Source organism: Eschrichtius robustus, chromosome 6, assembly GCF_028021215.1.
Source record: "Eschrichtius robustus isolate mEscRob2 chromosome 6, mEscRob2.pri, whole genome shotgun sequence".
Classification (NCBI taxonomy): Eukaryota; Metazoa; Chordata; class Mammalia; order Artiodactyla; family Eschrichtiidae; genus Eschrichtius; species Eschrichtius robustus.
The window spans coordinates 74,031,558-74,044,950 of NC_090829.1; the positions used below are offsets into that span (position 1 = coordinate 74,031,558).

The window sequence follows — 13,393 nt, forward strand, 5'->3', positions numbered from 1 at the left end:
CTCTCAGACTCCTTTTACAAAAACAGAGGGAACTTACTTAGTTCCTGCACACTTCTTCCACAAAAAATAAACTGCCTTCATTTCTTGCTTTCCTTCCTTTCTTACTAAATGGCCAGCTTGTCTAGAAGCTTCATTGCTTCCTGCACTGCTTCTTTCTGTCTCTGCTAGTCTAGAAAAAGACCCAACTGTGAGTGTGCTTGTTTATGTTGAGGGTAAGGGATTGGGCTGGGGACTACTAACATTCTGCTGCTCTGATGTTCAGATTCAGAGACCAAGGAGTGGGATTGAAACCAATGAGGCAAACAAGGCAGTAGAATGAACAAGCTCCTCTGGCTCCTCACTGCCAAGGTCAAAGGAGAGTCCACCAGTGAGTTGCCTCTAGTCTGGGAGAGGGAGGACAGGAGGGTAGGATGCCAAATTAGAACTCTGTCATTAGGAGAGTGGGACGCTGGCCTCAGAGAGGATTAAATAGAAGCCCCTCTGATGGGAAGACTGGAGGATGGAATGCCAAATCAGAACTATGACCATTAGGAAAGTGGAGGATAGGCTGCTTTTGCTTCTCCACCCTATCCAGCTCCCTCTGTGACTATCAGAATGCCAGAGTATAAACTGGTCACCAGCCTAAAAGCTTCTTGGGCTTCGAGCTTTCTAGATTGCATGATGAATTGTGTAGCCTGATTAGAGACAATCAATGCATACAATGGATTTCCGAATCATGGGTCTGTTAGCTGGAGCATAGTCTTTAGAGTGTATCCCAGACCCTCTAAAATAGGAACAAGGAATCCAGGTAGCTTGTTCCATGGTAGGCAGTTGTCCTAACGCCCAGTGATGATGGTGGTTGGTGGCAGGGAAGGTAGGCATTGAAGGTCAGGGTAAATGCTGCAGGGGAAATGTGATTAGGGACTTGGGCCCTGGAGTCAAACACCTGTATTCACATGCCACTCTGTAAGGCCTTGGGCAACTTAAGAAGTAGCCTTACACTTCCTCATATGAAAGTTGTCGTAAGGAGTGAGATAACCCACACAGAGTGCAATTAGCAAGTGCCCAGTACAGAGTAAGTACTCAATATGTGCTAACTAGTATTACGATGGGCCTACAAGTCCCCAGGAATCCTAATCCACCTTGCCAGAGAAGTATGGTGCACACACTGAAACCATGGGTAATGAGTCAGTCCATTTCACCCGCCTTCGCTAATCAAGGTCACTTTAAGACTCACAAGGCCCCCAAGCAGCACACAGCCTAAACAATAAGATGTTTGATGGAGTTGTTTTCCAGGAATTTGCAGTTGGCTGTGTCTAGTTCAAGCTCTGGGCATGCTCCTGACCTTTTGACATCACAGGGCCGAAAACTCCACCGGCAGAGGCAGATGGTGCTAAGAGCCTCCATTTTTCAAGCTGTAGATGCATGTGGCTTAGTTACACCTGTGCAGAACTACAATTACCACACCTTTCTCCAATCACCTTTCCCCACGCTCCCCACGTCTCAGGCCGCCCTCCTTCTTTATTCTTTATCCCCAAAATACCCGAAGCCCCTTGCCTTGGGGAAGACAGATCTGAGACTAGTTCTCCTCCTCCCTTGGCTGCCTTGAGAGTTAACCCTCTCTTTGCTGCAAACCTCTGCATCTCAGCGTTTGGCTTGCTACGCATGGGGCAAAAGAACCTTGTCCGGTAACAATACCCATTACTCAGCTCACACATTTAATCAGAGGATTTTGGCGACTGCAGGATTGTCTTTTCATCCAGGATCTCCCCTGGAAGTAGTGTCCTGCTATATCAGTGCAGCATCCATCACTAGTTTTAGTCCCATTTCAGAGGGCAGACCCTCTTTCCGGTTGTACTTTGGTCCATGGCTCTCTGCCCGCGCGGTGTAGCAGGGCCCAGCCTATCTTTACTTCTGTCAGGCTTCGGGGGCTTTCCTCATACGCCGTGCCCCGTCCGATCACAGGTCTTCCTTCACCAGGGGTGTCGGTTTGGCCTGGGCTCTCTGATGAGCGGGACCTCTGTAGGCGGACCATCTGAGTCAGGATTCCAAGCCGTGAGCAGTGTCCGGGATGACTTCTTAGCGCCGAGGCCGGTGTCGAGCCCAGAAGGGAAAGCAGGCGACCTCGACTCGGCCTGGCCTGGGTTTAGGGGTTTGCTCCCGGGCCCTTCTGGCTACCTGGTGGTGGCCGCGGGCGTTCCCGGAGGCTGCGGCGTAGCTCCTGAATGAAGGTGTCTCTGAAGCGGGCACCGCGGCGGCCCAGAGAGCCCGCGGCCCCTGCCGCGAGGGCTCGCAGGCGCCGGGCCGCGTCCTGCCCGTGTAGCTGGGCCTGCAGCAGTGCAAAGGCGGTGAGCTGCGCCGCACGCCGGATGGGCCGCGACTCAGAGAGACGCTCCACCAGCTGCGGGCTGTGCAACAGGGCGGCCAGCAGCCGTCGTAGAACCATCCTCGGAGCGTCCCGGAACCCCGAGCACGCTGCCCTCGCTTCTGATCGGCGACGCCTGACTACGGACCACGTCTGCGCCGGCGCCGCCGGGTGACGACACTGCCGCGCTGGGATTGGAGCACGGGATTTCGAGTTTCCGCAGCAGCCTCCGAGCGTTTCCGGCTCCGCTTCCGCCGGGGCGGCTTCGTTATTCTCGCAGTGGCGGTGTCGTCGGCCGAGATCTGTGCACTATGTCGGGTGGCCTCCTGAAGGCGCTGCGCAGCGACTCCTACGTCGAGCTGAGCCAGTACCGGGACCAGCACTTCCGGGTGAGGCAAGCGGGGCAGCGAGAAGGGGAGGCCCCGGGCCAGAAGGCTGAGAATTGGTTTGCTCTTGTCTCATTGTGTCGTCTCCCATTCCCTGGTATCCCGAAACGCGAAGGGAAGCCTCGGTGCCTGCTGAGGAATGGATGCTGAAGGGGCGTTTGGATATCACTGAATCCTCTTCTCTCGTAGGCAGGGAATTTGAGGCTCGCTCTCACATTCCCTAGCAGCCGCTCGCTGATCCCCGGGGCAGTGCAGACGGGCGGCAGTAGTAGTGGCGTCTCACGTTTTCCCGAACGGTGCCGCGGGAAGGTGACTTTGTGATGAGGGGAAGCGGTGTCTTTTTGACACGTGGAGCATGTGGAGGCGCCATCCTGACCCAGATACCGGGGCTTTTAATTATTTAAAAATTTTCAGTTACATCAGCCAAACTGCGCTTTGGCGTTTCGCGTCCTTTCCTTGGGCTAGTTAAACGGCCCTCCACAAGTTGTACGTGGTGAGTGGCAGACACAGTTGAGCCCTGCCTCTACCTTTAGGGAGCCCTTGGAGTGTGGAGGGGGACCAGCATGTTAAGGGTCTGGATGTCAAGATCGGAGAACTGCTGGGTTTCAGAAGAGGGAAATTTTCGTTTGGCCTAAGTCATAGCAGATTCTGTGGAAAAGGGGGAGGCTGCAGATATTAAAGGTGGGTTCTTCAGCATTAGCAAAGGCGGGGATGGGGTGGAGGTGACACTCATTAACTAGTGGTTGTTTAGTAAATTTGTATTGAGTGCTGTTGCTGAAGCCTTCTGCTAAACCTTAGAGAGGGAAGACAGTTTCCACACCCTAAGACTTCATAATCCTCTAGGGATTATGGGATTGTAAATGGAAAGACTGTAAATGTACAGATTTACAATGGAGGTAATTAATCATAATCTAGGCAGAAATGATGAGTGGAAAGGGAGGGGCTGTGAGGATTCAGAAAATTCCCTGTGACGGGGAAGGGAGGGGTCACATACAGAAGAAGGTAGGTGTGGAGAATGTTTAAAATGCATTAGTAGGGTAGGGAAATGGAAATTTGAGGTCAAATTGAGAAAGATCTTAGATTTTCACTCAGTCTACTGTTTTTAAATGCTTACTGTATCCCAGGCATGATTTTTCATTCTATCACTTTTACAGGTCTCATTACTATAGAAAGTTCCACATCATAACCATCATGAATTTCAAGCATCCTGCAAGATTAAAACAGTGAAAGGATTCAACTTTTGCTGTTGTTTATCTCTGCAGTCTAAAGCCTATAGCTTCATTTAGATAGTAGTAAGATACTGTCTTGTAGAATTTCTACAGTGTTTCCTGAATGGGATCCACATTATTATCATACCTTAAATAAGTAGTTATACCAGTTGTCCTAAACTGTAGGCTGTTTGGTGGGACATGACTTACATATGTGAGAAAAGAAGAAGGAAAAAGGAAAATGCTTCTTGACCATTATGTTAACAAATCAGTAACAGCAGTAATAAAGTGAATCTACTTTATTTAATGTCTCATTCCAGAGTCCTGAAAAACCTATTTTTAGTGTATCGTTAAAATGACTCTTGTCCTGTGAACTTTTAAGGAAGTATGGGATTGGGGATAAGACTAGGTTTGGATTCCAGCTACAACTACTGATTAGATGTGTGACCCTGGACAAGCTACTTAACTGTCTTCCCTCAGGTAGAATGAGGATAATAAATTAGGACCTACTTCATTCAGCTCTGAGAATTAAATGAGACTTCCATACATGGAGATCTGACTTGCAGTCCCTTGATTCTCCCTAGAGGCAGACATATTACCTGTTTCTTGTGTGTGGTATCCATGTATATTCATACTTTTAAAAAATATAACTTGGAGCATACACTTCACATTGTTTTATGCCTTTCTTTTTTCACTTTGCTCTTGGAAATTCTAGGGTGACAATGAAGAACAGGAAAAATTACTGAAGAAAAGCTGTACATTGTATGTTGGAAATCTTTCCTTTTATACAACTGAAGAACAAATCTATGAACTCTTCAGCAAAAGTGGTGACATAAAGAAAATCATCATGGGCCTGGATAAAATGAAGAAAACAGCATGTGGGTTCTGCTTTGTGGAGTATCCTTCCTGTGTGTTTGATGTAGCTATTGGCCAGAGGTGGGGCCGAGAGTGGCTGGTACCCTGTTTTACAAGATGAGTGAGGATATTCGTTGATTAGCATGCCTACACTTACCTCTGCCTCTCCTTCCTTCTGTCCAATGTGCCTGTACTCTTACACTGGGAAAGCTAGTAACATTAACATTCTTTCTGAAATCCATTCTTTTTTCATAGTTAAGAAAAATAATATTTGAAAATGTATATGCTTATGGTGTTTCAAAAAGTCCAAAGAGCGTAGTGAAAATAAAAGCCCTATACCATTCTAAGTCCACAGACAATCAGTTATGAATCTCGTGGGTCTTTCCAGAAGTAATCCTATGGATGTGTGGTAGCATACTGCATGCACCCATTTTTTTTTTTCACCTATCTTAGAAATTGCTTCATGTTAGCATATGTAGGTCTACCTCTTTTTAAAACAACTATATAGTATTTCATTATGTAGATGTATATAGCTTGATTTTATAGGTCAAAACCAAAGCTGTATTTACTTGTGACCATTTATTCTCTCCCTGGAAACTCTCCAAATATTGGACCTTCTGGATTTATCCTTTGATGTTTTGTTTTTTAGCTAATATTTTTCGGTCATTTTGTTTGAGAAATTTTCCAGACCGGATCTTACCGTGTCTTTTGAATTTTCTTTTCTGTGCCCTGAATTGTTTCTTTTGGTTGCTTTTATGCCGTAAAATTTCCTTCAGTTTCTGGTGATCCCTGGGTTTCTGATTATAATTAGGGGAAAAAAGACTATGTGGATCTAGGCAGAACTACTTTTTTTTTTTTTTTTTAATTAATTAATTAATTTGGCTGCGCCGGGTCTTAGTTGCAGCACATGATCTTTGTTGCCGCTCTAGTTCCCTGACCAGGGATCTAACCCGGGCCCCCTGCGCTCGGAGTGCAGAGTCTTAAGCACTGGACCATCAGGGAAGTCCCCAGGCAGAAGTTCTTAAGTTGCTGCCTTGCCTTTGGGACATGTGGGTTTCTCAAATGCTAGAATGAAAAGGGATTTTATTTGGCTTGTTAATGTTAAAGACAATGCCCTAGTTCCTCCAGACAGTTCAGATCCCTATCATTTTATTTTTATTTGCCTGGGGTTAAATGCCTTTCTGTTAACAGGTCTTTTTCCCACATAGTGGCTTCTCTTGTTGTGGAGCACGGGCTCTTGGTGCATGGGATTCAGTAGTTGTGGCTCGCGGGCTCTAGGGTGCAGGCTCAGTAGTTGTGGCGCATGGGCTTAGTTGCTCTGCGGCATGTGGGATCTTCTTGGACTAGGGATTGAACCCGTGTCCCCTGCATTGGCAGGCGGATTCTTAACCACTGCGCCACCAGGGAAGTCCCAGAAGCCCCACTTTTGAACCTATTCCCCACTTTTGATTTCGGTATCTGATTTCTGGATTCTGCAAGCTTCTTCCACTCTTCCTTCAGATACGAGGGACAAGTGCCCAGGTTTTACTTTTGCCTCTGGTGGCAATAGTGTAAAATAGTTCACAGGGGACAGAAAAGGCAAAGAAAATACTAGATAATAACCAGTCTCTAAGAACTGGAGTGTTTTTGCATCTGCCTTGAAGGTCAGAGATCAAAAATCAGGACGGCAAATACCTGAAAGAAAGGCTACCGTTCATTGTTAGTGTTTTTTTCCTCAGTTTGCCCTTTAGCATTCATTTCATTCAACAAAAAATTATTGAATGCCCACAGTGTGCTAGGCATTGTGTAGATGCTGACACTGGAATTTTAGTGTTTCCCTGTGTAATTAAAGACAAGGGGAAAAAGTCCAGATCAGTATTTCCTAAACCCAGCTAGTAATCATAATTACTTACAGAGATTTTTTTTTTTTTAATAGCACCCCAAAGATAGATTTAGTAGATCTGGTTTGAAACTACTAATGTGAGATTTTGAGTGTTTCCTTATAATGAAATGCAATGGCAATTCATATGTACCATGACCTCTTTTTAAGGTTCTTGAATGTACAGCTTCATATTTCAGGGAACCCAAAGATGCTATTGTTTTCTTGGATAACAGTTCGTGGTTAAAACCTGCACTGAACATATTTTATATTTTGCAAACCAAAATATGGAGACAGTGGAACCAGATACTTAACAGGATTATCCAAAAAATCATCGGTGTAGCCATGGATAAGTGTCATTTTTGACTGCTTCTGGACCAACCTCAAACAGGCCTGTGCAAGCCAAATGATTGTCTTTGAACTCCATCTGGTTGGATTAGTTTTTGTACTTTTTCTTAACTCAGCTTCATTTAGATGTTGCTTTCTCTGTTTACAAAAATATCTGGAGAAATGCTAATTCCTTAATAATTATAATTAAGATACTATTCAAGAGCAGATGCAGAAAATGCCATGCGGTACATAAATGGAACTCGTCTGGATGACCGGATCATTCGCACAGACTGGGACGCAGGCTTTAAGGAGGGCAGGCAGTATGGCCGTGGGCGTTCTGGGGGCCAGGTATGCAGAAAGGTTCTCTGGGTTCAGCCTTTGTGTGGGATTCCAGTCCTAAATGACAAGTGTTTTGTCAATTTGTATTTGCTCTTTTGAAAATAACTTTGTGCCTATAACCTTGGCTTGAAGTGAATCTGAAAACCACCCATTGGGGTTGGTAAATTATTTTTACACTTGATCTTAGCCAAAAGGCTGAGAAGCGATGGTAAATTATTTTTAAAAACCATTAAATAGTATATTCTCTACATCACAAGCAACCATTATTGGACTTCTGCTAGGGGCTAAGTGTTCTTCACCTGCCAAGAGTGTTGAACAAAAGCAAAACGCACTAAAATGACTTACATTTTTATTTTAAAATAGTTTATTCTTTGCAACGTGCTATCGTTGAATGCTGAGTATGAACCTGGTGTTTGGTAAAACACCATTAGGTAGTCTTAATTTTGCAGGGCAGTTGAGCTATATTATCAGTTGCTTAAAATTATGTTCTGTTCTGCTTGAAATGTTCACATCATGACATCTGAAAAGACTTAGTTATTTGACACATTTTAGGAAGCACGTTTGTTACACTAATCTTCTCTATACTGTAACACGTTCTTTTCAATTAAGGTACGAGATGAGTATCGTCAGGACTACGATGCTGGGAGAGGAGGTTATGGAAAACTGGCCCAAAACCAGTGAGTGGTGAGAGCCCCATCATGAAAAACTCACTCCTTTGGCCTGTTGAATTTGATGTGCGTTCCCAAGGTCTGCGAACCTGCCTATTTTTACCAAGCTTTATTTAATATGTCTCTACTGAGCTGGAAGGCTCTTCGTGGTTTTCCACTTAAAAAATTATTAAAGGACAGAATCCAAAAGAATGCCTTTAATTCTATAGTCTTAGCATCTTGGTTGTGTGTCAGATTACCACAATGATTTCTGTTATCGGGTCAAAAATTGTGTTCCTTAGCAACAGACTTCATGTGTAATGTTGCTCTATCAGCCAAAACACACTTCTTTTAGGAAGATTGGAAAAAAAAATTTTTAAGTGTTTACCATGTTTGCATCTAAGTAGGTTCATGGTCATCCCATGGGGCCTGGAATTACTATTTTTTAAATTTTAAGTTTGCATGAGATAAAGTTTAATAAGTGGAGTTTTGCTATGTAATGTAGCTTTACTCTAAATTAGGAATAGATTTTGATAACTGAATTTTTTTTCTATGTTGAATTTTAATCTCTGAAGGCAAACTTAAGAGTCAAGGGAACTTCCTAAATAGTTGGTAAGCCTTAGACAGTCGCAGGGGACACCACTTCTTATGTGCTTTATATATCAGGAAATTAGGTCAGGACTTGAAGGGTATTTACTAAACACATTTTTCAAAATATGTGTTTTAGCTAACGCTAAAAAAACCAAGGGTCTGTATTACAGGGAACCTCAACTACTCTAAGGGCAAGGGGGGACGCTGTCAGTAGGAAATGGGGAGGAAATATCAGGAGATGATGTGCGTTAAACCATTGCCTTGACATGATGAAGGTTGCTGTGAGAGCCAGCAGATCTATTTTTTTCATTTTGAAACTGATCTTGGGAATTGAGTGGGGTTGTTTTGTTTTTAAAAAAAGAGCTTTAAGATCAAGAGAGAATGCTTAACAAAAAAAATCAGAAATACTTCCCTCGGGAAATGTTTTGGCTCCTTCTCATACTGAAGTCTGTCTTGTTTTTTCCCTAACTAACTGTGCTGAGTTTCAGAGCCTGGATAGTGAGCTGATGGTCTCTACAGAGAAGGGAGTCTGGAGGATTTATTTTGCATTTGTAAGGCAAGAGAGAATTTCTCTACTATCATGTGAACTATTGCTCATTTTAAACTGGTAGTCGTCTAATTTTCCCTGATGTAAGTGATATTTTTTCATCTAGCAACAAAGTATCTCCTAATTTCCAGTAGTTTGTGAAGTTGGGGCTGAAGTATCTCAATTGAACATCTTTCATGTTACAGTAAGTGTACGTTTTCTCACATTTAAACCGGCTATTTGAACTTTAAAAGATCTCTCTAAATTAGTTGTATTTAGGAAGACATTTGCAAATATCTAATTAATTTAATGAGGACATACAATTCATTATTAAAGTCTTTTTACACTGTAGTTTGAATTAATGTATTTTATATTTTGCAGTAAGACGTAATTCAGATTTCTATAGGCGTTAAAACCACAGTGGTTCCTATTTGAATTGTCTTCTGTAACAGATTTCAATAAAATTGGACCAACTTATTATTGTCTGTGTTTCCTCACCGATAATGACATTGAAGCGCTCTTTACTCTGGAATACATTCTGGGGGAATCTGTGAATAGTATGCAGAATTTGCATGTCCATTTTAATTTGACTTACTAATATGGTAGCCACTAGCCACATGTAGCTAATTAACTAAATTAAAACACTCATTTCCTCAGTCAGTCACATTAGCTACATTTCAGATGCTCAATAGCCACCCGTGGTTAATAGATGATAATGGAATTTGTAGGATGCAAATACAGAACATTTCCATCGTTGCAAAAAATGCTACTACTGGACAGGGTGGGCTGCTTAGAGCCCACACTGGTCACTGTTAATAGATGAGCCTTGTCGTGACTGGTATGTCACTGGGAAAAATTACTCACCAAACAAACAGTACATTTTATCCCACACAAGAGAACACACATTTATAAAGGCATTTAGTTTATTTTTCAAAAAAATATTTTTGCTAGAAGGTTTGAGTAATTTTTACATGATCACAATCTATCTTTCTTTAAATAATTTTTTTCTAACCAAAAGGTACCATTTAAGTGGACAGCTTGTCTAGATCTGCTTTTGTTAACACCCAAATACAATTAGCACTTCTGATGGCATTCCCTAGGTGGTCTTAATTATCTACGGACCAGGAGGCAGACCCTAGCACATAACAAAGTATGTGCTTTACACCTGCTGATTAGTTCAGTTGCATAACAATTAAGCAGAGCAGGTAATCAGGATATCTCATTCACACTATTAACACCCTGGTTCTCGCCTGAAGAGTCTGATTCACCCAGAGCTCCCAATTATTCCTTCTAACCCAGGGAAGTAGTATACCACAACTGCAGAGAAAAGGGGCAGCTCAACTTAGGCTAGTGCTGGCTGTGTCCCAGTTAGGTCTGTTGTTTTGTTCCAACTATAATTCAAGGTGACCAATGTTAATCATATTCAATGATAAGTAGAAAATAAAATGCAAAGCCAAAAAAAATGATTTGGGGATTACTGGCAGCAACTGCTGCTTCTCCCTTCCTTAAGTGCATCCCTTCCTTAAGAGAAGGTTGGTTCTCTATGATTCTTGAGAGAACTTAACTAAAAGTTGAACTAAATCTACATTCATTGCTATAGATTTAACAAAAGGATAAAAGCAACTACAGACTGGTAAATTTGCTGATGGAGAGGACTGAGCAGCTTGTTGAAGGCACATCATAAGCAGCTTTTAGTTTGTATAAGGCCTGCCCTCAACCCCAAAAGCATAAGGTCTGCCCACCTTGAGGGCACCCAAACAACTCAGTGCCAAGCTAGTGAGAGTAAAACAATGCCTGTCTCTTCTACCAACAGCCCAGACTGTATTTCCAAAATTTCTGTTGCAAGGAAGCCATTATTGCAAACATCAGGATAAAGGCCATTCTAAACGTAGGGCTTGGGCTAAATAGAGGTTTGCACCTAATCACAAGATGGGGGAAAGCGACTATGTGTGCTGAAGCAAGTTTCGTGAACAACAGAGAAACATTTTAACCAGACTTAAAATATTTGACATTTAAGCTAAGGCATGTGCTGGACGATGTACCTCAAGGTGCCCTACTAAACTGGACATGAAAGGCACCCTGGACTTGGGACAGCTCACCTTAGGTTCTCTCTGCCTCCCTGTTAAGAGCATGACCATTTCTCAGACTGGAAGAAATGGCATCTGAAACTTCGGGCATTAAGATTTTGGCCAGAACACAATTCTGTCTCTTCTGTATGCCTGGTTCTGTCAGAGAGTGAGATACGAGATACGGAGCTCTAAAGTATAAGACATTTTTAATCAATAGTTACCCATTACCAAAAAAAAAAAAAAAACAAACAGGCAAATGTCTTACATACAGATTTGAAAAATCTCATGTTTGTATAATTATGCCTGAAAACCTCAAGAAGACACACAACCCATTTTGTCACCTTTCCTAATGCTGATACAACCCTACCTGTAGCAGCACAAAGTGCCTCTAATATCAGTCTTTTTAATGACTTGAAGCACAATAAATACTGACCTGGTTTTATACTAAGGAGTTTGAGTCTGAGGGACTAGGAAAGTGCTGGGGCTGTTTACAATGTAAACATTGGTGTTGGTGCTTGGAATGTCTGGGGATGGGAACCCTGCATGTAAACATGTTCTGACTCCACCCTCAACTGCTGGCAGTCAGCCCTACCTTATGGCCAAGTTAAACTGCACATTTTAGCTTTTTATTTTCAACACCTCACACCTAACGAGGCATAAACCGAAGCATCTTCTGCCATTTACTTGGTATTTTTCTGTACACGCTTCTGAATTTCTTATATACACATTTGTTGTTTTTCCTCCCCCAGTTCAGAAAAGATGTAGTTTAACATGCATCTTTCCTTATTTCCTTTCCTTTCCAATATCACAAAACTGTGTTAGATTAAAGATGCAAGATCCATTACTTTAATCCTAATGCAGCCAAGGGTAATAATCAGGACAGGGCCACTTCTGCCTTCCCCCAGAAGATGAGGTTCATGGAAGCAAAAAAAAGGACTCCTGTGCTGGAGTCTCAGGGTTGGTCAAGCAGAGGCAGATGAGCCCTGCATGCTGCTGAGATCACTAGAGAAATAAGAGGGAAAAAACTCATAACATTTGCTGTACTCCCGCAGTTTCAAGTCTCCCTTAATACCTTTCCTGTTCTCTCCTCCCCACCCACGTGCAAAATACCTGAAGTCAGTCTTCGGTTTTGAATGTTTATATTTTAAACACCCTTGAAATAGAAAGGTATTTGGCAAATCTTAATTTCTTCCATATGGGAAACAATTACTCTTAGAAAGGCTGAATTCTCATTTGTTTGACCACTAGTTTTGACAGACACTAATTTTTTAATGGGTCAAAACCTGAAAAGTCCAGGGAATCAGTGTTCCAGTAAAAGCCTTTGTAAGATTAAAGCATTTACTATAAATGCTTCTTAAAACCAAGATTGAAATCTCTCATGTGTGAAGATAAATGGACCCTCAAGGTCACTGTCTTTTTCTCATACCTTAATCAACTCTTCCAAAGCAGGCACTGTGCTTACAAGTGTGCCTCCATAAATAGAACATACCAGTCAGTTTATGGCCACTTCCTTTTCACCCTTCAAAAGGAATGTGACTGGCTTGGAGAGGGAAGTCAGTGAAAGGTGCTGCTGGTAAAAATAAAACAGGACTGGCTTTGTCGGAAACCCCTTCTAGCTACCCTTTATGCCCCAGGGAACATCTACTATTCTCAGAGTTGCGTTGTATCAAAAACATCCTGCATTTTTAGGTTCTGGAATTAAAATTTAAACCTGTATTCAGTTCACATCTAACTAAGTTTCAAAAGCTGCACCAAATCTACTAGGCTTTTTTTTTTTTTTTTTTTAATACTCTGCACTGCATGCTCTGTCTATATGCATGCGTTTGGATAATAAATATTAAATATGGGGGGACACACACACACAGAACCCATAAAATTAAAAATGAAACCAAACTGAACATTAAAAAATAGTACATGGTAACTAGGGAAATGAGTAAGGGCAGAAAATAAATTTGAGGTAACAACAGTGGCCCAACACCACTGATCTGAAATATCTGTAAAAATTCAAATAAGTTTGGAGATTCAAGTAACAAACCATCTGCTCCAACTTGGTCAGACTTCCCAGAGTCCCTGCTGAGTTTCAGTCCATGAGCCGGCACTCACACAGCTCCTTGTAAATCCTCTTCCGCACTCGGGGCATGTCTTCTTGGGAAAACTGGAAAGGCTGCTCTAAGGCGAGGCACTTGCAGTACTGCAAAGGTCCCAGAAACACTTAAGTGGCACGTGGAGTTATGTACCAG

General features: G+C 42.6%; 3 protein-coding genes across 10 annotated transcripts in view; 1 reads left to right on the top strand and 2 right to left on the bottom strand.

Annotated features, from left to right (window-relative positions):
* Positions 1–1,680: 1,680 nt before the first annotated feature.
* NCBP2AS2 (NCBP2 antisense 2 (head to head)) lies at positions 1,681–2,502 on the bottom strand. The gene has a single exon (XM_068545482.1). The coding sequence runs from the start codon at positions 2,423–2,425 to the stop codon at positions 2,126–2,128; it is 300 nt and encodes a 99-aa protein (XP_068401583.1). The 5' UTR covers positions 2,426–2,502; the 3' UTR covers positions 1,681–2,125.
* Positions 2,503–2,580: 78 nt separating this feature from the next.
* NCBP2 (nuclear cap binding protein subunit 2) lies at positions 2,581–9,561 on the top strand. Of its 2 annotated transcripts, none has more exons than XM_068546496.1 (4): positions 2,581–2,733; positions 4,654–4,835; positions 7,191–7,329; positions 7,930–9,561. In XM_068546496.1, exons 1-4 carry the CDS (start codon positions 2,656–2,658, stop codon positions 7,999–8,001), a joined length of 471 nt encoding a protein of 156 aa, XP_068402597.1. In that variant the 5' UTR covers positions 2,581–2,655; the 3' UTR covers positions 8,002–9,561. The 2 variants fall into 2 exon arrangements, with proteins under 2 accessions (XP_068402597.1, XP_068402598.1); XM_068546497.1 differs by lacking the exon at positions 2,581–2,733 and adding an exon at positions 3,076–3,411.
* A 1,415-nt stretch (positions 9,562–10,976) lies between these two features.
* SENP5 (SUMO specific peptidase 5) overlaps positions 10,977–13,393 on the bottom strand; it is a 40,661-nt gene continuing 38,244 nt past the window's right edge. For all 7 annotated transcript variants that reach the window (XM_068546504.1, XM_068546501.1, XM_068546499.1 and 4 more), the window contains one exon: positions 10,977–13,344. In XM_068546504.1, the coding sequence (XP_068402605.1) occupies positions 13,234–13,344 (111 nt within the window). In that variant the 3' untranslated portion in view covers positions 10,977–13,233. The remainder of the gene's footprint in view (positions 13,345–13,393) is intronic.